This window comes from Artemia sp. Qi Xiang Cuo, chromosome 4, assembly GCF_049724085.1.
Source record: "Artemia sp. Qi Xiang Cuo chromosome 4, ASM4972408v1, whole genome shotgun sequence".
Lineage (NCBI taxonomy): Eukaryota > Metazoa > Arthropoda > Branchiopoda > Anostraca > Artemiidae > Artemia > Artemia sp. Qi Xiang Cuo.
In genome coordinates this window covers 75356973-75378641 of record NC_142797.1, presented here as the reverse complement: position 1 = coordinate 75378641, position 21669 = coordinate 75356973, and the positions used below count along the sequence as shown (strand labels likewise).

The 21669-nt window shown below is 35.1% G+C and overlaps 1 protein-coding gene across 1 annotated transcript in view; it reads right to left on the bottom strand.

Moving 5' to 3' along the window:
* LOC148953439 (uncharacterized) overlaps nucleotides 1-21669 on the bottom strand; it is a 135051-nt gene that overhangs the window by 79315 nt on the left and 34067 nt on the right. Inside the window, exon 4 of the mRNA XM_089087961.1 lies at nucleotides 20815-21092. Within this exon, the coding sequence (XP_088944087.1) occupies nucleotides 20815-21092 (278 nt within the window). The remainder of the gene's footprint in view (nucleotides 1-20814; nucleotides 21093-21669) is intronic.

Sequence of the window (21669 nt, the reverse complement as noted above, 5' to 3'; positions counted from 1 at the left end):
CGGGGGGAGGGCTGAAAAATATGAACTTTACCCACTGTTAACATATAATATTGGTTATTGGGAAGTATACAGACGTTTTCAGAGGAGCTTTTTTCTGGTAGTGGGGGGGGGGAGTGGGTCGGGGGTTATATGGGAGGATCTTACGATGAAGAAAGTTTTCATGGGAGAAGGGACATTGCTATGAAGGGGGCGCCGGATTTTCCAGCATTATTTAAATAAAGATCAGAAATTATATATAAAAAAAACAAGTTTTTTAACTGAAATTAAGGAGCAACATAAAAACTTAAAACGACAGAAAGCATTACGTATATGATTGGGTTCATCTTCTATTCAATACCTCGCTCTTTAAGCCAAAGATTATTTAGTACTTTCATAAGAGCTATTTATTTTAATTAACGGCATTTGTGATTAAGGGGTCATTTTTATAGAATTGGAACAAAATTCGAACTTTAGCTTAAAGCGTAAGGTATTGACTAGGGGGCGAGCCCTCTAATATACGTATTAAAAATATAAGAATATAGAGGTTCGTTACGTAAGTTAATTCGTAAGTTACGTATATTTGTTACTAATAAAAACGTTCGTAAATAAAATTTAACAGGTTTCGAGAAAGCCATTTAACCAAATAAAAGTAAAATTAATATTCAATTTTTTTTTTAATTATTCATATACGGTTAGCCAAAATCAAAACCTGCATTAATTCAAAAACGTTCAAAAATTAAATAAAAAAACAAGGTTTTTTAACTCAAAGTAAGGAACAACGTCAAAACTTAAAACGAACAGAAATTATTCCGTATATGAAAGGGGCTGTCCCCTCCTCGACGCCTCGGTCTTTACGCTAAAGTTTGACTTTTTCACAACTCTATTTTTTTTAAACAAAGAAATACTTTAGCGTAAGAGCGAGGTGTTGAGGAGGGGACAGCCCCTTTCATATACGGAATAATTTCTGTTCGTTTTAAGTTTTAACCTCGTTCCTTACTTTCAGTTAAAAAAAACTTGTTTTTTTTATTTAATATTTTAATAGAAATAAATGTGTTAAGATCATGGAAGTTATAGGGGTTATAGCAGAAGGATCTATTTCTTGAAATGTTTCTTTTAATAGGGAAAAAATAATATTGTAATAATATTATGCTGTGAAGCAGGTATTTTTTCCGCAATCCTGAAAATCTCACATAATTAGACAGATCTCTGCATATGCTGCTTGTACAAACAAAACTGGAAAGAACTATTATGTACAGCTTCACCCAAAACTAGGTCACGTCACAAAACTAGATACGGTAGTAACTTTCTCTCTATTGAAATCACTGTAGAAAATATAAACAGTTGAAGTCAGTTCTAATAGAAATATTTTTGGGAATCTACAAATGTCCTAAAACGAACTCTTGAATGTTGCTAAAAAGAGACCATTAAAACAGGGTTTTGTTATAAGTTTAGCATCAAAAGAGTACGACCATTTAATGACTAAAAATAGTAACGAACTGTAAGTAAGGAGCGAACCGGCTCAATAGTAACTGAAACTCTAAAAAACAGAGCTTTTTAAAGGAGCTGATTTCAAATATATAAATTTCCTCAAGTTTAACGTTACCCATCGAAAGTTACGCGCCTGAGAAAAGTTACCTTATTTTCGAAAAAAATGGAAAACAACCCCTAAAAGTTGTAGAATTTTAATAAAAATCACACCATCAGATTCAGCGTATCAGAGAACCCTACTATAGACGTTTCAGGCTCCTATCCACAAAAATGTGGAATTTTGTATTTTTTACCAGGAGAAAGATCACGGATGCGTGTTTATTTGTTTGTTTGTTTTTTGTTTTCCAGGGGTGATCGTATCGAGCCAGTAGTCCTATATTATCGTGAGAGGCCTCATTAGTACTGAAATTTAAGTTATAGTGATTTTTTTAAGTGACCAAGAATATTGGAGGGCAACTTGGCCACTCATTTTTCTCCTAAAGCTACACAATCAAAATTTTGAGATAGCCATTTTGTTCAGCATAGTCTAAAATTTAATAAATATGTCTTCGAGGATAACTTAATGCCCCACAGTTCCCAGGTTGCAAGTTATGAACTTTGTCCATTGTTTACATATTGTAGTGGTTATTCGGAAGTATACAGACGTTTTCAAGAGAAATTTTTTTCTGGGGGGGGGGAGTTGGAGAAGGGGGTTACGGGGGAGGATTTTTCTATGGAGGATGTTTTCTTGGGGGAAGGAAGGAACATTTCTATGAAAGGGGCGCCGGATTTCCCAGTATTATATAAAAAAACGATCAGAAATTAAGTAAAAAAATACGTTTTTTCAACTGAAGGTAAGGAGCAACATTAAAAGTTAAGACGAACAGAAATTATTACGTATATGAGGGGGCTCGCCTCCTATTGAATACCTCGCTCTTTACACAAATTTTTTTTTTAGTACTTTCAAAAGAGCTATCTATTTCAATTAACCGGCCTTTATGATTCAGGGGTTTGTGATTCGAATAAATTTCGAACTTTAGAGTAAAGATTGAGGTATTGACTAGGGGGCGAACTCCCTAATATACGTAATAAAAACATACGAATATAGAAGTTCGTTACGTAAGTTAATTTGTAAGTTACGTCAGAACAAAATTTCGAGAAAGCCATTTAGCCAAAAATTATACGTTATACGTAAAATTAATATGCAAATTCCTTTTTAATTATTCATGTATGGTGAGGCAAAATCAAAGCTGCATTAATTCGAAAAAGTTCAGAAATTAACTAAAAAAAAAAGTTTTTCTAACTGAAAGTAAGGAGCGACATTAAAACTTAAAACGAACAAAAATTACTCCGTATATGAAAGGGGCGGTCCCCTCCTCTACACCTCGCTCTTTAAGCTAAAGTTTGACTCTGTCTCACAACTTTATTTTTTTAAATAATAAAAAATTTTAGCGTAAAGAGCGAGGCGTTGAGGAGGGGACAGCCCCTTTCATATACTGAATAATTTCTGTTCGTTTTAAGTTTTAATGTCACTCCTTAGTTGCAGTTAAAAAAGACCTAGTTTTTTTTATTTAATCTCAACCATCAGACAAAGCCAGACGGAGATGGAACTGCTCCGGAGAAAATGTAAACAAGTATAAACATAAGCGACATTAGATTTTTGATTTTTCATCGGTAGGCACACGTGTGGCAGAGGAAAATAATGGGTATGGCTTTAATATTCCAAAAGGTAGAGATAACCATGGTTTTCCTAGAAAGCGATTTCTTAGAAATTTCCTCTTAAAGCGAAGCTAATTATGCTATGACAGCTAAAACGGGAACTGAATGTAAAGAGTCAAAGGAACCAAAAACAAAAACACAACCCCCTCCCTTTCTCCAAAAAAGAAAATCCTAGAAATGCACATGATAATTAAACTACAGTATACTAAGCAAGCAAGGCCATTGATGGATCTAGGGAGGGGCCATACCCCCTCCCTTTGGCTCCAAAAATGCCCTGCACAAAAAAAGTTTGATTAGCAACTGGCAATAAACTTGGTAACTAGAATGATTAAATAATTTTAAATACTCTTTTCCAACTTTTATTCCAAACTCGCATGTAACCTAAAACTAGAAAGATAATGGATAGAATCGTGAGGGTTAACTTAATGAGTCATAAAAAAGTGTTTTCGGAAGAAAAGTCTCGTGTAATTTGGAAGTACGTAGCAGAATAATTAGAACAATAGCAACAACAAGCATTACATTATATTCTTCTATATAATACAAATACAATTCTTTTGACGTTCTTCAATTTTCTTAAAACTCACTAAGATTCCAGGAAAACTAGTTCTTAACAAAAGTTTGGTATTTTATTTGATATGACTATTCCACCAGTTAATAAACGAGAAACGAAGGTCCCACATCAAATTTCGAAGGACATTTTTATGGCCCAAAAAAAGAATATAAAAGAAAAAAAATTCAAGAGAATGTTTTTCCTTACCAAGAATAAAAAGTTTTGACGCTCTATGGCACAATATTATTTTCCAAAACCACATATATCACAGATAACCTCTGCTAAAACTACTGTGTTACCCCTTTGTGGTATAACGTTTTGTGGCAAATTTCAAATACTCCCGCCACTTCGTGGATCCCTGTCCCATTATTTATGAAATTCCAGCTATTTCTCCGTTGCAGTGTTGATTTGAAGTTAGCGCTAGAAATTTATGTATTTGTTAAAATTTAATTTAAACCACCCTTTTATAAATCCTGGATAGGCCATTCAGTTAAGTCATATCACATTTTTTTTCTGCTTTCGCAATTATGAACAATACAAATTGGCACCCTTATTCAGTGACTGATAAATATACATTGGTCCATTTATGGGTGATGAAATGGGAGGAGCTTTTTATTCGTGCCGAGACTGTAGTAGACAAATATTACTGAGTATGACCCTGTTGGCTAAATTTATATACAGTGATTAAAATATATAATGTCAATTAGATCTTTTCTAAATTTATTCTGACATATATAACGAACAAAATAGTAATGTAGCGAAAAAAATAACAATCAGTGAAGCAGAACCTCGTTGTTAGCTTTTAAAGTTGCTGTGCTATTTAAAATAAGCCGGATATAAGATTAAAATAAAATTAGAAACCTTCCAAATGAATTACTGAAATGCAGAATTTGTTCTTTTAAAAAGGAGTTTTCAAGCCTACTATTTAAAAAATTAGAAAACTTTCTTATTTAAATTTTAATGTAAGGCAGTGGTGGATCCAGGGGGCTGGCGAGGGGGTGCCTTCCCCCCTTAGCGTAGTCTAAAGTAGTATAATTTACTTAACTAACCCAAGTTTGTGTTAATTAAACTTGCTCCTAACGCATGTTTATCGGATTGACCTATTTTGCGCCCCACCTAAAAAGTTTTTTTTATCGGATCAACCCATTTTGCGGCCCTTCCTTAAAAAAAATCCTGGATCGGCCCCTGATGTAAGGTAGGCTAGATGTCAGGGGTGGATCTAGAGCTAAATATTAGAGGAGACCCAATGTGACAAAGGCGTCAATCTTGAGGGAGGGTCAATGTGACAAAGAGTAGTTGATGCCATAATGCATTAGGACGGGGCCATAGCCATAACTCTTTTCTTCCATAGTGATTTAAGATTATGAAGAAGGTTTACGGCAATTTCCCAGTGCTACCATCTACCAAAACGAAGACGTAGATAGCGATATTTTTACTACAGCTATAGATGGTGAAATGCTTTCTTTTCCAGCAACATTATCGACCCATTCTTTTAGCCTCTAAGCAGTTTCTACTAAATTTATAAAATTTTTGTCTGGTGTAGGATTTGAATGTGAGACCCGAGATTTCCTGTGGTAAGAGAACAACCCGTTAGTCAACTGAACCAACAAGTAAATGATATTATCATGTTCTTAAAGATACATTCTAAGCAACAGGTTTCATATAGATGATATGCCATTGAGATCTTCGTTTTCGGTAAATTTCTTGATAGTATTTCGATAACACACAGTGATTTGAGATGATAGCTAGGCAGTTGTCGATGATATGTCGTAATGGATCCCATGACAGCCCGACCATTTTGACAGATAATGGGTTTTCTATAACAGGTGGTCAAAATAAACAATTGCTATGCCACTGAGAACTTTTTTTCCGACAATCCTTTGGTACTATTCGAATAATTTATTTTTCCGATAATTTCCTGGTTTGTTTCCGACGAATTCTCGGCCAGGCCCCTCTCAGTGTTCCCTGTATTACACGGCAGCTATAAAATTTCACAGAGAGTTAAAGTCACCATCGGGTCTTGTTGTTATATCTTGAGATAATTGTTTCCAGAAATTTTCGGCAGCAGTCCGATGACAGCCTTATCGCAATGGCATGCTTACCAAGCCTGTTGTCGATAAAATAACACAATGGATCCGAGCAGAGCCCTGACCTTCTGGAGATCTTTGTTATCAGTAATTGAACAGTGATTAAATTGTCAACATTGCTGGTAAAAGAGGTTTTGATAAGACTTTTAATATACAATTGGAGGAGGCTCGTAATTTGCTCACTTTTTCTGGTATGCCTAGTGGATGGGACTGTTTTTGATAAAGTTTTGTCTTATCAAAACACATTCACAATCCCTTCAGTTACCGAATTGTATTTGTTTGTAGATCATATATCATCTTTCTTTTAAAAAACACCCCTTGAAATTTTGAATTCAATCCCTGGATTATTTTTTAACCTGGACCTTCAAAGGAAGGTAAAGAGGAACAACAAATCTAAAAAGAGTATTTACCGAATTGTATTTGTTTGTATGTCATATATCATCGTTCTCGTATTTGATTACCTTTTGATCTGTTGAACATACCGCTTATCCTATCCTGTAAGTTTCAACGTAATGCCCTCACCCATTTCTGAAATATTACCAGAATGCCCTTTTTACGAGCTACATGATCATAGTGTGTTTTGATTTAGCTAAACACTCAACGATTTCAGAAGAGCTTCACCTCAATACTCTTACCCTTTTTTGAAACCAAGAATTAAACATGCCCTTGTTTAATTTGCAATGTGGCAGTTTGTCGCTATGTTGAATTCTTATCGGATACCTTTGAAGGGAGGGCAGTAAAAAAGTGGGTGGGAGGGACCTGGTGCACTACAATCACTTTGTCTTAGGTTTCCCCAAATTCCTGCCATTAAAATTTCCATTGGTGGAAAAATAGATAAGTTCAAGCTGCGGTAATTAGAATCTACTAACGATGCAAAACTCCCGGCTCCCTGTCTAAGTCTTAACTACTCAAAAAACACTGACAAAAAAACAACATAGTAGGCCCTAAGTACATGAAAAGTAATTGTATCAGATACAACGCCATAGCATTACCTATACGAAAAAGCCATAAGGCCTTAAATATTTATTATAATTTATTTAAAAACTTTTTTTTACAGTTTTTCAAAGAAAAGTAAAACACTATATTAAACCAAAACTGAGTAGAAATAAAACTGAATTATCTACCAATAGTAAAACACCACAAATGGCCATCAATAAATAAATGAAACCCAAGACGAACAGACATTACAATAGATAGCTGATTCAAACTAAAAACAAACATAAATTAACAAGAGAAGGCTGACAACCCCCATGTCTTGTCAAGACCAGAACACAATTTGAACTCCACTGAAAAAAAGTAAGTTAACAAAATAATTAAGTAAACTTTGGAGGAGGCTTATTAGATTAGAAATTAAAAGTTCTAGTTCACTTTTGAAGAATCAAAGGTATTCAAAGGGCAACCAGTCTCTCCCTTGTAACTGCCATTTTTACCCCAAATGCACCTGATCGAAATTAGGAAATAGCTATTTTTTTTTAATGAAGTCCAAAGATCAAATAACCATATCTCTAGGGTTAAAATCCCCGCCAGCTGCTCCTGGAGAAAGGGCTATAAGTTAAGACAGTTGCTCATTGCTAACACGTAAGGTTTTAATGGAAAAGGTTTTTGTATCAACTTTGGAGGGGGCTCATTTGATTGGAAGTCAAAAGTACCAGTGCCATTTTTAGGAGTGAAAAGTGAATAAAGGGCGTCCGCCCCCACGTCCTTTTTTTCCCCATCTACATCCGATAACATTTTGAGATATCTCCTCAAAGACATCTGACAAAAATTCGTCATCTAAACTCACAAAGCTCAAAGATTTTCAACACTGATACTTATTACTGAACACTCAGTAAACGTCTGATTCGTCTGAAAAATAGGAGAAATAAATCTTCTTTAATGTTTTGTGATATTGACATCTGATATGTTTTTTCCTTTTGTAAAACAGAGCTTTCTTAGAAATAATATTGACAGGCATTTATATTATGACTTTACAAACAAACAATTCCAACATGGTTGAAAATGTAAAGATTCTAACGTTTAGTTTTACCCCATTACCCCATGATATTGCCTCATATTTGTAGAATACTGAAAATTCAAGCTCCACCGCTCAGTTGCTCGGGGGTTCAATGGCATGGGGGTTCAGCTACACAAGGGTTCTGTTGCACGTGAGTTTAGTTACACAGGGGTTCAGTTATATGGGGTTTTGGAGTTCAGTTGCACGGGGGCTCAGTTTCACAAGAGTTCAGTTACACGAGGGTTCAGTTGCATGGGGATTCAGTTGCGCGCGGCTTAGGTTAAGGGGGATTAGTTGCATAGAAGTTCAGTTGCACGGTTGTTCAGCTACAGGGCTTCAGATGCTTGGGGTTCAGTTGCATGGGGGTTCAGTTAAACACACACCTTGTTCAGGATAATTGTCTGGGGTAAATTTTCCCAAAGACTAAATTTTCTAGAGTATATTCTCGTGGGGAAGAGAAATTTTTCTGTGGAGGTGTATCCAGACTTTCTGGTCCTATTTGAAAAACTATCTGAAACGATCTAAAAAATAAGTTGTTTTTACTGACAATAAGGAGCAACATCAAAACTTAAAACGAAAAGAAATTATTACGACTATTAGGGTGTTTCTTCCTCCTCAGCATCCTACTCTTTACTAAGAAGTTTGAATTTTGTCCCAGTTCCTTAAGAATGACCCCTAAAAAGCAAGGGTCATTTAATTAGAACAATTAGAAGCTTTTTTTTTAAGTAGAAACAAACTTTAGTTTGAAGAGTGAGGTTTTCATCCCTTATTAGCGTAATTATTTCTGTTCATTTTAAGTATTAATGTTGCTCCTTAATTTCAATTGAAAAAACTTGAAAATTATTTCATAAAATCAGATAGCTGCCTTCAAAACACACAAAAGGAACAGCAGTAATGCCTAAATTAATACCAACACCTAGCCCCCCCCCATTACTTATATTGATACCACCGCCCTGGTTTCTCGGTACCTGGTTCCCTGGTGTATCCCAAAATAGATTAAGAAGACTTTACACCACCTCTTCTCGAATTATTTGGGTTTTCCTCATTACATCTAGATCCAAATGTACCTTACTCCACAACGGAGTCTATATCTCTGAAATTCAATGTTTGAGGCAAAGAAAACCATGGGTCCTTAGGCAAAAAATGGGTTTCCTCTAGTGTAAGAACTTTAGAAGAAAGAATCTGAATCAGTAGGCCTGGACAGATTTTAAGGAAAACGTAGGGGGAATTAAAGTGATTAGTGAATATTTAATACATCAAAGTAATTATTTGTATGTATGAGAATAACACTGCAGAGGTTAAGGTAAGAAATGAGGTGAGCCGCTATTTTCGTATTAAATTCGGAGTTGAACAGGGTTGTGTTTTATCCCCATTTATATGGATCATTGTGATGGACCTTGTCTTGGGAAGTACAGGAAAAACAATGGGAGAACAAGGAATCAAATAGGGAGGAAACAATTTTCTGGACTTAATTAAACATCCTAGATGAAAATAAGGGCAAAATGAATGAACTTTTAGGGGTTTTGCGAGTTCAGGGTGATGGAATGGGTTTAAAATTTATTTTAAGAATACTATGTCGCTAAGTCTAGAAATAAGTGAATATGAAAAGGTGGCATTGGGTAACGAAAAGATTGATCAGGTGGATAACTTCACATACTTTGGCAGTATTATTAGTAAAGATGGTGGGAGCAGTGAAGATGTTGAAAGTAGATTAGCTAAGGCTCAGGTTTTTTTCCACAGTTGTAAAAAGTTTGGAAGAATAAAAAAATAAGTCCAAAACGAAGAATACAATATTGGAAGCTACAATGATGGCTGTGGTTAAATAGGATTCTGAAGCATGAGCGCTCCAAAAAGTGGATGAAGATTTGATATATATTTTCCATAGAAACTACCTGTGGATTGTTCTGGTTACTGGCTGACTGACTGTATTTCAAACGGTAGGTTTTATGAACAGTATGGTTCAATCCCGCTTTCTAGGACTATAATAAGAGAAAGGTTGAAATGGCTAGGGCATGTTCTGTGGATGAAGAATGACGGAATGCCTAAGATTGTCCTTTTTGGCCAACCACCTAAGGCTAAACAAAAACAGGTCGTCCATGGTTGGGATAAGAGGATCTCATAAAGAAAGATTTAAAGGAAATGGCTCTAAATAGAATGGGTGGGAGAGGAGCGTGCCTAGCTCTCTTGTTGCTTGGTAATGTGGTGATTTGTTAGCAGTAGTAGTAGGAGTAATATCTGGAATTATATATTTTATATATTCTAATTTTGTAAAGGTCTCTGATAAGTGAGACCTAGCTTTAGGAGAATTTTATCCCACGCACCTGTAAAAATTATTGCTGGCTAATAAGGCCTACTATTAAAAAAATAAACAATTAAGTGTATTCTCGATCACAATGCTTCATGCTTCCGTAAGCTTGTCGTAAATAATTTTCGAAATAATACTGGCTTAGTTGAGGTAATATTAGAGAAAACTCGTGGTAAAGAGAAAAACCTCGAGAAGAAGAAAAACAAGGATATATTCAGCCAGTGAAAATGACAATAATAGGAATATTTTGGCCAAAACTGACGCTAAGCCTTTTTCAGTGCAAAAATGTCTATCTAACAGTAATTTTTGGTGCATATATTTCTTATTTTTGACTGCATCTATGAAAGATTATAAGGGACATTTAACAGAAGTAATAATGGAGATGTTTTCGAACAAAATGAAGTGGTGTGGGTTGTCGTACACGTGTTGGGCACTCTAAAATGCTGGTGGGTATTGGCAATATAGTAACAATCACAACATCAGGGGATCCTATAAACACCACAACTCAGAATGGTGCTTGTCTTATCAAACCACACTTGAAAAAAAATATTGATTTTATTTCAGCTCTTGAATGTAGTGTTCAGGTTGTATTTTTTTTAATATTTCAGTTAGTTGCTTAGTTTTAGAAAATACGACAAAACCATAAGACTTTTCTTTTCGCTTACCAATGGGACGCTTTTAAATGGAAGTTTTGTTGTACGAGTATCCTTTGAGGGAATCTTCCCTTTTAACGCTTTTATATAACTGATTCTAGTAACTTTATAGAATATCCGTTATAAAAAAGAATGTTGTCATGTTCCTGGACTATGCAAGCTTCGGAACATATTCGTATTCGTATTACCCAATCAACCAGGGATAACACCACTCCTTTAGTTACACAGTGGGGTGGAGGCTAGGGGTTTTGAAGGGAAATGCAGGGAATCTCTTGTAACCACAATCTGACCTGTGTAAAAAGGGAGAAGGCACAGAAACAACCACAGAAATTAACTATATAAAAGACAATCTATTTTGTAACATATTCCCATAAATTCATTAGAATCAGTTGAAGAAAAAAGCTATCTAGGTGTATCTACATAATAAAAGCCTATCTAAAATATTAAACTGTATAGAGATAAGCCTTTCTTTGCGGTAATGCAATGAGACACAGAGACGAGAATACTGCTGGTCTGTAGAGGCCAATCCGTAGTTAAATACCGAATCTTATGCCCAAAACTTTTTATAGAATAAAAAAAGTCTTATAGAATAAAACTTTTTTTAGAATAAAATAATTTTATAGAATAAAACTTTTGTAAGACTACAGCGCCAATTATGTAGGTCTTCCGTAATTGCTCGAGCTGAGCATTCAATTTTGAAATAAAACAATTGGTGATTGACCAATCAAAGTGAAGAGCAAAATTTTAATTTTGTTTTTGTAAATTGGAGTGATGGAAGTTTACAAGATCAGTTTTAGAACCGATAACATGCATTTGGCTCCAAAAGCAAAGAAATGTTATAAATAGAGTAAAAAGACTAGGTACAACATTTTTTTTACCATCCTATTTTTCCACTTTAACACACAAAGGTAACGCAAAAAAAAGAACAAAAAAAAAATCGAATGTGGCCTTCGCATTATCGTCAATAGAGAATTACTCAAATTAATTTAAATTTTAAAGTAGAAGAAGAGAAAGTTCGAATGAAATTTTTCAGAAAAGTAATTTGTACCCTTGAAAAACGCTATTCAACTGCTACATGGAATAATTTCTTAAAGCTAAGGCTCTAATATATCCATAAACTGCTATCATGCTATCCATCAAGGTGCTTGGGAGAGAGGAGAAAATCAACGACTTCTACCCTGAACAGCCGAAATAATGTTTTACTGGCCATAATTAAGATCACGAAGCAGTGGAGTAAAATATCAGATGAAACAATGTGTTAGGCCCCAACTCTGAGAATCTAGAATCCTTGTGGGGAATGCAACCTAGTGTTATGCCGGAGCCACCGTCAACAATTAGTACGGCAGTTGAGAGCATTAAGGCACTCTCGCCATCAGTGGCTGTAAACAAGATGCTGCAAAGTGTAACAAGAAATAGCAGGAAGGAAAGCGGGTGGAAAAAACAGTTGATCTGACAAAGTGAGTGGCCAAAGCGTTAAAGCAAGCAAGGAGGAACAAAATAAAAAATACCCATAAACAAGCAAAAAGATATATAGAAAACCGAAACGGACAATAGACCACTAACTAAACCTCAAAATGATAGGACAAAAGAAGGAACTGCTAACCAGGATGTGCTGTCACCAAAGAGAACCCCTGAGTAACATCAGGAGAAATCAATCGAAGCAACAAAAAACGGTTGGCAACAGTAACGGAAAGGAGAGGGAACAGACGAAAAAAAGAAAGCCAAAGGTGAAAAGGAAAACGAAGGTTTCTCGAAGTAATTTGATGTGAATAGCAACACTGTACGCACAAGTAGGCTAAAAAGAATAAAGGCAGGCTTTTGTCTCAGATTTTACGGCAAAACATAGCATAGATGTAGCGTCTTTATAGAAAGTTGAATAAAAAAAGTTCAAAGCTCTGACAGGATAAACATTATTATTAGAACTCCTTGTTACGGAAGGCTTGAACCAGACGTTTGTTTTCTTATAAAAGAAAGCCTACAAAGAGATCAAGGGAGTGTGCGTTTTGAGGATGATGGAAGGATTTATAGCTTAAGCTCCAGGTCAATGCTATTAGTAAACATCCACCTACCATTGGTAACAGAAAACTTCACACAAAAGGAAAGGGATACTTGACAAAAAATTACCAAGGTTCCTCTGTGCAGAAAATTTAGTAGGGGTGGGTGACTTTAATTGTGTAGTTTTAGAAGCTGCTGCATTAGGAAGGATATACAAATTAACAAAGCGAAGAATTGGTGAAGATTTAAAGGCAGTGATAAGTGCTTGGAATTAAAAAGACGTGTCGGTCCATTTCGGGAAAGTATCTGGGTTTACCGAATGGAAAGTAAAGAATTAAATTGAATAGACCAAATATATGTGACACAAAACCTATCAACGAATTTTAAAAGGGCATAGAACAAATTTATTATCTTTCTTATTACACTGCTCTTATAATTGATATAGAAGCTATTGCCAACCAAGAAAAATCGCGCTACTGAAAAAGAGCTACTGGAAAGTGAACCCTTCAACACTAAATTGACCCTAAAAAAGCATCTAAGAGCTAGTATTTGAACTTCGATACAAGATTTTACAGACTAAAAAATTCAGGCAAAGCGAAAAGATAGAACAACAGAAATCGGGGATTAAGAGCAAGGAGAAATTGTTAAAATGAAGAAGAGATAAAAATGCTGCGAAATAGATTTCTTGTCGGGGCTTGGACACTTTATAGTAAAGAGCAAGGAGTTGAGGAGGGGCAGTTCTCCTTATATACTTTATAATTTCTGTCTGTGCGTTAAGCAGTTTATTATTGCATCTTGCTTTCAGTTGAGAAAAAAACTGTTTCTTTTAACAAATAAACGAAAAAAGTATATGCTTGTGACCAAATTCCTTATCTTTGACATATGGATCATTGACATTGTAAACATTTTGGCACAATTTTCATCAACACACAAGCTAGTTTAGTGGATGCTCTAACCCTTTACCAAATTTATATACCAATAAACGAATCTGCCTATATCCCACTATTGCGTGTTGTTGTATTTTTTTTTCCATATTTATCCCGCCAAGCTTCACCTAAAATAAAATTAATTTATGCTTGTATGTTTTAGTGTCGACTTTTAATCAGTGGTGGTAGAATGATTTTGTTTTTCCTTTTTTTTCGTTTTTCTGAATTTAAAATTCAATTTAACTCAGTTTATTTATAACATGTCAAAACAAAAAAGGTCGCAGATCCCTTAAATGACAGAATACAACATATGGCGAAAAAAGAAAAATAAGAGAAAATTTGTAGACCGAAAAAAATAAGTAATTTTTACAATTATAAGAACACCGTTATAGTATCCATAACACAACACAATCATAACACAAAACACATAAGACATAAATCATAAGACATAAGAATTATAATCTAATAAGATCATAAGAACAGAGACGATCAATCGTGATTAAGTTTAATGGCAGAAGATTTAAAAATTTTCACTCTTTTATCAATAATTATAGATGGAAAAATGAGTTTAAATTTTTGGGACAAAAAAGAGTTTCTAGCCCAAGGGGGCATATGAAAAACAAATTTAGCAAATTCAAAATAAATCTGGCGAACAAGTTTTTTATTAAGAAAAACATAGTTGCCAAATAGGAGACAGGGCAATAAGATGAGACATAGTTAGATTATTGCAAAGTTTAGAAAGATGAAAAAGACCAAGATGTGTAACATTAGAGACAAGTTACGCATGAGTGATTCTTGTTCTTTTTTCAAGATATTGAATGGCAAGCTGAATAATTTCTTTAATTGAACATCCAATGCGCATTCCCAGGTAAATAAGGATTTTAGAGAGGGAGATACAAGTTTCACTAAGTCAGAGGGATTTATCAGAGCATCCTTTGAGGTTGAAACCGACAGCTTCAGTTTCATCTACATGAAAACTCAAAGCAATCTGCTGATATTCTAGTTCTAACTTCAAGAAAGTGCTCTCACAACCAGAGAAAGTGTGACTCAGATTCAGGAAACCATCAGCATACGCAAGTAAAGACCCGTCTAAACCCCCGTAAATACAGGTGGATTGAATAGAACTTTGGGCTGGAATGAATGAGTTATTAAAAAGTGCGGTGGAAGTAAGACATCCTTGTTTAACGCCCTTTAGTAGATTAAAAGGCTCGGAGCCGCACTTCATTTTGGCACGAAGATGTTTATACATGTATCGAAGACACTTTATAACTGAAAAGTCTACCCGTTTGGCGCAAAGAACAAGAAAATCCCCGGAACCTTAAAAAGAGAACCTTAAACCTCTACAACGTTAAAAAGAGAAAAAAGCATGCTCACGACAAAGCCCTTTCTGAAAACTAAACTGTTGCGCAGGCAGAGAACACTTTTGGGAAATATCTCTAAGAATAATAGATTCTAATATTTTAAAAGATATGGAAGAAACGGTTATAGGCCGATACTATCAACAATCATCGAGATCTTTTTTCACTGTTTTTGGGTATAGGTGTAATCTGGCCAATACAAAACTGGTGAGGCAGAATACCAAAAGAAATGGACATTCGGAAAAGTAACAAAAGATGCTGCGACAAAAGATTATTATAATGTTCGAAATGTTTAGCAGATATTAAATCAAGACCGGCAAATAATTTTTCCTTAATTTTTCTAGAGTAAACTCAATATTAGACGGTTTCACTATAAAATCAGAGCGCATAGAATGAGCTAGCAAACGGTCAAGCTCCTTTTCATATTTACTTTCCGCAACACCAGCCTGAAGTAATAGCCAATCGCCCATCGCCCTTGCCATCGCCCAATGTTCAGTGTTGCCAAATTTTGAAGAAAACATCCCTCGCCGACCGCCCAATCTTTCAAATTGATTACAATGTTGCCAAATTTTGTCTCCTTTAACCTAAAGGACTATTAAAAATACTTTAAAACAATTGACTCACAGCAGAGTCGATTATAAGGAGTCAGACACTACTTTTTGGGACTAAACCTTATCTGCTTGACTAATAGCTCATTTCAAAGCCCAATTTTTGCTGATTCATAATAAATACGTCCTACCGCGTTTAAAATTCTTGAATTCAGTTTAGTTCCCAAATAATTTTTTTTAAGAAATTCAAAATCCTTGTCTTACAAAAAAGCGGGCGATGGCCTTGCTTTGGCTTATTATGCCCTATAGAGTGTTTTTATGAAGTGAAAAACAATTTACCCTAACATTACCATAACATTTAGTATTTCCTTCATTACTACGACTCTTTGCGACTTTTTTATTTAACCAGGGCGATTTTCTTATCGCCCTAGTCTTAAAATTCCAGCCATAAGGTCAAAGAATGAGAAAAAGGTTCCTATTCTTCTCAAAACGTGTAGTGCTATCATCAGACGGATGAGACGTTTCAAATGAGATGTCACTCGCCACAAATCGGAGCACAATTACAATTGACTCACAGCAGAGGAGATTCTAAGGGGTCAGATACCACTTTTTGGGACTAAACCTTATCTGCTTGACTAGTAGCTCATTTTAAAGGCCATTTTTCTCTCATTTATAATATATACGTCTTACCGCGTTTAAAAGTCTTGAATTCAGTTTAGTTCCCAAATAAAGTTTTTTTTAAGAAGTTCAAAATCCTTGTCTTACAAAAAAGCGGGCGATGGCGTTGCTTTGCCTTGCTTTGGTTTATTATGTCCTGTACAGTGTTTTTATGAAACGAAAAACAATTTACCATAACATTCAACATTTCCTTCATTGCTACAACTCTTTGTGACTTTTTCATTTAACCAGGGCGATTTTCTTATCGCCCTAGTCTTAAAATTCCAGCCATAAGGTCAAAGAATGAGAAAAAGGTTCCTATTCTTCTCAAAACGTAGAGTGCTATCATCAAACAGATGAGATGTTTCAAATGAACTGTCACTCGCCACAAATCGGAGCACAATCACAATTGACTCACAGCAGAGGAGATTCTAAGGGATCCGACACTACTTTTTGGAACTAAACCTTATCTGCTTGACTAGTAGCTCATTTTAAAGCCAATTTTTCACTGATTCATCATACGTCTATACGTCTTACTGCGTTTAAAAGTCTTGAATTCAATTTAGTTCCCAAATAAAGTTTTTTTTTGTGAAATTCAAAATCCTTGCCTTACAAAAAAGCGGGTGATGGCGTTGCTTTGCCTTGCTTTGGCTTGTTATGTCCTATACAGCATTTTTATGAAGTGAAAACAATAGGCCTTAGATTTACCATAACATTCAATATTTTCTTCATTGCTACAACTCTTTGTGACTTTTTCATTTAACCAGGGCGATTTTCTTATCGCCCTAGTCTTAAAATTCCAGCCCCAAGGTCAAACAATGAGAAAAAGGTTCCCATTCTTCTCAAAACGTGTAGTGCTATCATCAGACGGATGAGACGTTTCAAATAAGCTGTCACTTGCCACAAATCGGAGCACTATCACAATTGACTCACAGCAGAGGAGATTCTAAGGGGTCAGACACTACTTTTTGGGACTAAACCTTATCTGCTTGACTAGTAGCTCATTTTAAAGCACATTTTTCTCTGATTCATAATATATACGTCTTACTACGTCTAAAAGTCTTGAATTCAATTTATTTCCCAAATAAATTTTTTTTAAGAAATTCAAAATCCTTGTCTTACAAAAAAGCAGGTGATGGCCTTACTTTGCCTTGCTTTGGCTTGTTATGACCTATACAGTGTTTTTATGAAGTGATAAATAATAGGCCTTAGATAATGTGAAATTAATCGTATAGGAAGAAAACTACCCCTTCCTTATCCCCGTCTCCACCTCAAGGTCATCAGAAATTTTGGAGGGTACTCATTCGATCTTGAATCAATGTTACATAGCAATTTTTTTTCACTAAGTTTTTTTTTTTTTTTAAAAATGCGTTTATTAACTTTTGGTTACTTTGGGCTGTGGTTGACTTTTTACTTTGTTGTAGCTAGCGCTGCAACCAAAACTCCTGTTTTTGTTATAGCCAAAGTTGAAGAAACAAACGAAGACGAATGCTTTGCTAATGTGCAAGCTTCATGAAGGCTGATAATTGAACTTAAGCCATTTATGTTTTGTGAATAAATAATTACGAAGTTTTTTCATTTTTCTAGATTTTTTTCATAATAAACGATTCCTTTAAGAACAAATTGTATTTGCTCCACAGTGAACTAGGGAATATAAGAAAAAATAAATCGTTAAATTAGAAAATCAGAAAGGCATTTAACAATGGAGAACTAATTGAATTATATGATACATTTACGGGGCAATTATTTATTTGGGTTGTTGGTCTTCTTTTCTGGATATCAAGGCCGTACCCAGAGAGGGGAGGATCAGGGTGGTTTGACCCCCCCCTCCCCCAAATGTTTGTCTGACTCGTAAAAACTTAACAAAAATGGATATAAACAAATTTTGTATGTGTTTTTTGATGCGATCTTACTTTTTTTTTGTATGCGTCTAAGAGAAAAGGGCTAGAGTCATATCTACGCAACGACTCTCTCGAAAAATGATGGTTATTTCAACATGGAGAAAGGGTCGTTGATTTTGAATGCGAAGTAATTTTATAAATCTTGAAGACTTTAGCGTAAAGAGCGAGAGTTGGGAAGGGGGTAGACCCCATCCTCACCATTTTAAGGTTTAATTTTGTTCCAAACTTTCACTTCAAAAAATGATTTTTATTTAAGACTTATCTATAATTCTTTGCTAAATTAAAAGGGTATATAGAGCATAACCAGTCAAACTTTTAATTGAGCATTGTTGAGAAGTCCCATAATCATGAGCTAATTGTGGTTGTGCTCCGACTTGTGGCGAGTGACAGCTCATTTGAAATGTATCACCTGTCTGATGATATCACTCCACGTTTTGAGAAGAATAGGAACATTTTCCTCATTCTTTGACCTTATGGCTGGAATTTTAAGACTAGGACGATAAGAAAATCGCCCTGGTTAAATGAAAAAGTCACAAAGAGTTGTAGCAATGAAGGAAATATTGAATGTTATGGTAAATTGTTTCTCACTTCATAAAAAACACTGTATAGGGCATAATGCCAGAGCAAGCCAAAGAAAGGCCATCACCCACTTTTTTGTAAAACAAGGATTTTGAACTTCTTAAAAAAATTTATTTGGGAACCAAACTGAATTCAAGACTCTTATACGCTGTAAGACGTATATATAATGAATCAGAGAAAAATGGGCTTTAAAATGAGTTACTAGTCAAGCAGATACGGTTTAGTCCCAAAAAGAAGTGTCTGACCCCTTAGATTCTCCTCTGCTTCGAGCCAATTGTGATTGTGCTCCGATTTGTGGCGAGTGACAGCTCATTTGAGACGTCTCATCCGTCTGATGATAGCAATGCACGTTTTGAGAAGAATAGGAACCTTTTTCTCATTCTTTGACTTCATGGCTGGAATTTTAAGACTAGGGCGATAAGAAAATCGCCCTGGTTAAATAAAAAAGTCACAAAGAGTTGTAACAATGAAGGAATACTAAATTTTATGGTAATGTTATGGTAAATTGTTTTTCACTTCATAAAAACACTGTATAGGACATAATAAGCCAAAGCAAGGCCATCGCCCGCTTTTTTGTAAAACAAGGATTTTGAATTTCTTAAAAAAAACTTTATTTGGGAACTAAATTGAATTCAAGAATTTTAAACGCGGTAAGACGTATATATTATGAATCAGCGAAAAATGGGCTTTAAAATGAGCTACTAAACAAGCAGATAAGGTTTAGTCCCAAAAAGTAGTGTCTGACCCCTTAGAATCTTCTCTGCTGTGAGTCAATTGTATTAAAGTATTTTTAATAGTCCTTTAGGTTAAAGGAGACAAAATTTGGCAACACAGTAATCAATTTGAAAGATTGGGCGATCGGCGAGGGATGTTTTCGGCGAACACTGAACATAGGGCGATGGCAAGGGCGATGGGTGATGGGCTATTACTTCAGACTGGTTCCGCAACAAGGTCATGCGATGAAAACTGATTTTATAATCGTCAATCCAGCTCTTTTCTGGAATACCACTGACAAAAGTCCGATCACTGCGTTTAAAACATTTCCACAAAAGTGAAGGATCACTAGCTATCTTATCGACATTTTTTTGAATCTAGATTATTCTGTGGTTTTTAAGAGACGTTGTGAAATTCCTTTTTGTCCTCAAACGAGATTCGTTTACTATACCGGATCGCGATTTATCGGATTCGTTGCAGATTTGGAGCCAAAATTTAGCTGAATCGCAAGCTGCAACAAGACTTGAATCTTTAGACCAGTCGGTGACTTCCGTCTTTTGCGAACATGTCTCGATCTGACTGCACACATTTCCGCGCATGAAAACGCCTGGTTGATTTCTGCAAGATAACTCGTAAACTGTGTTTCTATCTAGCACTCACTAATATAAGACCTGCATTCTAAACTAACTAAGTGAAAAGGAAATATATTTTTGTTGAGTAAAGTGTCACACTCGGACATGAATAATTGACGATCAACATGACTCCAGTCTTGAACATAAAACCACTTTTCCTCTTGCGGGGTTTTGCTTTCGACATTACACTCAATTGTTACATAAATAGGTAGGTGGTCAGAGTAGTAGCCTTCACAAAGCACAACGGTTTGTTTAATGGGAAAGGAATAAACTACTTGATCAAGGTCGAAGTTGAAGAGCTGGGGCCAACATAGGGATATGATTCATTTTTGTCAACTAATGAGCACGAAGGAGGAATGGAGCTCTAAAGGAGCAAAAATTATCAAAAAAAATATATTTGATAAATATAAAAAAATATAAATATATTGTATTTTGAATATCAAATATCAATTATGGCACTTTAAAAGTTCTTGTGGCACAATCTTCATCAAAACAGAAGCTCTTTTAGTGGCCACTATAGCCCTATCCTGAATTTACGTAAACTAGATCAATCATTTATCTTTTCATGGACAATTTCAAATTTAATAGATTTCATTTTAAATATCTAGCATTACCACAAAAAAGGTGTTAATTTTGGAACGTTCATTTTCATCAATAATCTGTTAGCAAGGTTATGGTTATTATATGTATAAGTCACTGTATTTAGGGTTTGTTTAAAAAAAATAATTTAATTGACTTAAATGATACTTACAAATTTGAGAGCGCTTTTCTTTAGTCTTAAATATCGATAAGATGTTTTGTCTGCCAGATCATCATACCAAGGAGCATCGTTTCGTAGTAAAAATGTAACTATGTATACACTGTCATCAATATCTTGAATGGAGGTGCAAGTACCTGATTTTGCCATGATGAAGTTATCCATGCAGTCGCAAGATAAGTCTTTTGATAAACTTGGAACACAAACTCCGTTTACAAGTTGGCATAGCTTCTGATGATATCGCAGACACTGAGGAAGATTTTTCTGAAAACCTAAAATATCTACTAGCCTTAAAAACCAGATTATTCTAGTAATAGTTTTCTAATAATAATAATAATTAATAAAAATAAACACTTTAGCTTTTATCATTATTCATCCATTATTTTATTCTTAATAGGTTTTTATCCTGCTGCCCAGGTCTGATCAAGGGTGTCTTATACCTGTCCCCGCCCTCCCCAGCCAAAATATAAAACATCAAAATGAAGCACAAACATATAGGGTTTTTTGTGATGGAACCTCCCTCCCTCTCCCTAGACACGGGTTTACTCAACTCTGAGCAAAATCTTATATAATCCACTATTTTTGAAATCAATTTTTCAGTTTCTTCAGAGGTCATTAAGCACAAGGGTCTAATTTTGGTATAATGCAAATCTCTATACGATTATCAATTAGACTGTTTAAATCTTCAAGCGGAGTCTGTAATAATTCACCTAATTATTGCGTGTTATTGTGTTTTTCTCCATATCTTAGCCCCCCCCCCCCTTAAAAATAAAATCAATTTATGCTTATATATAAGTTTTCTTTCTGGTCAAGTGGGAATTAATGGTGGTAAAATGATTTTTTTTTTCC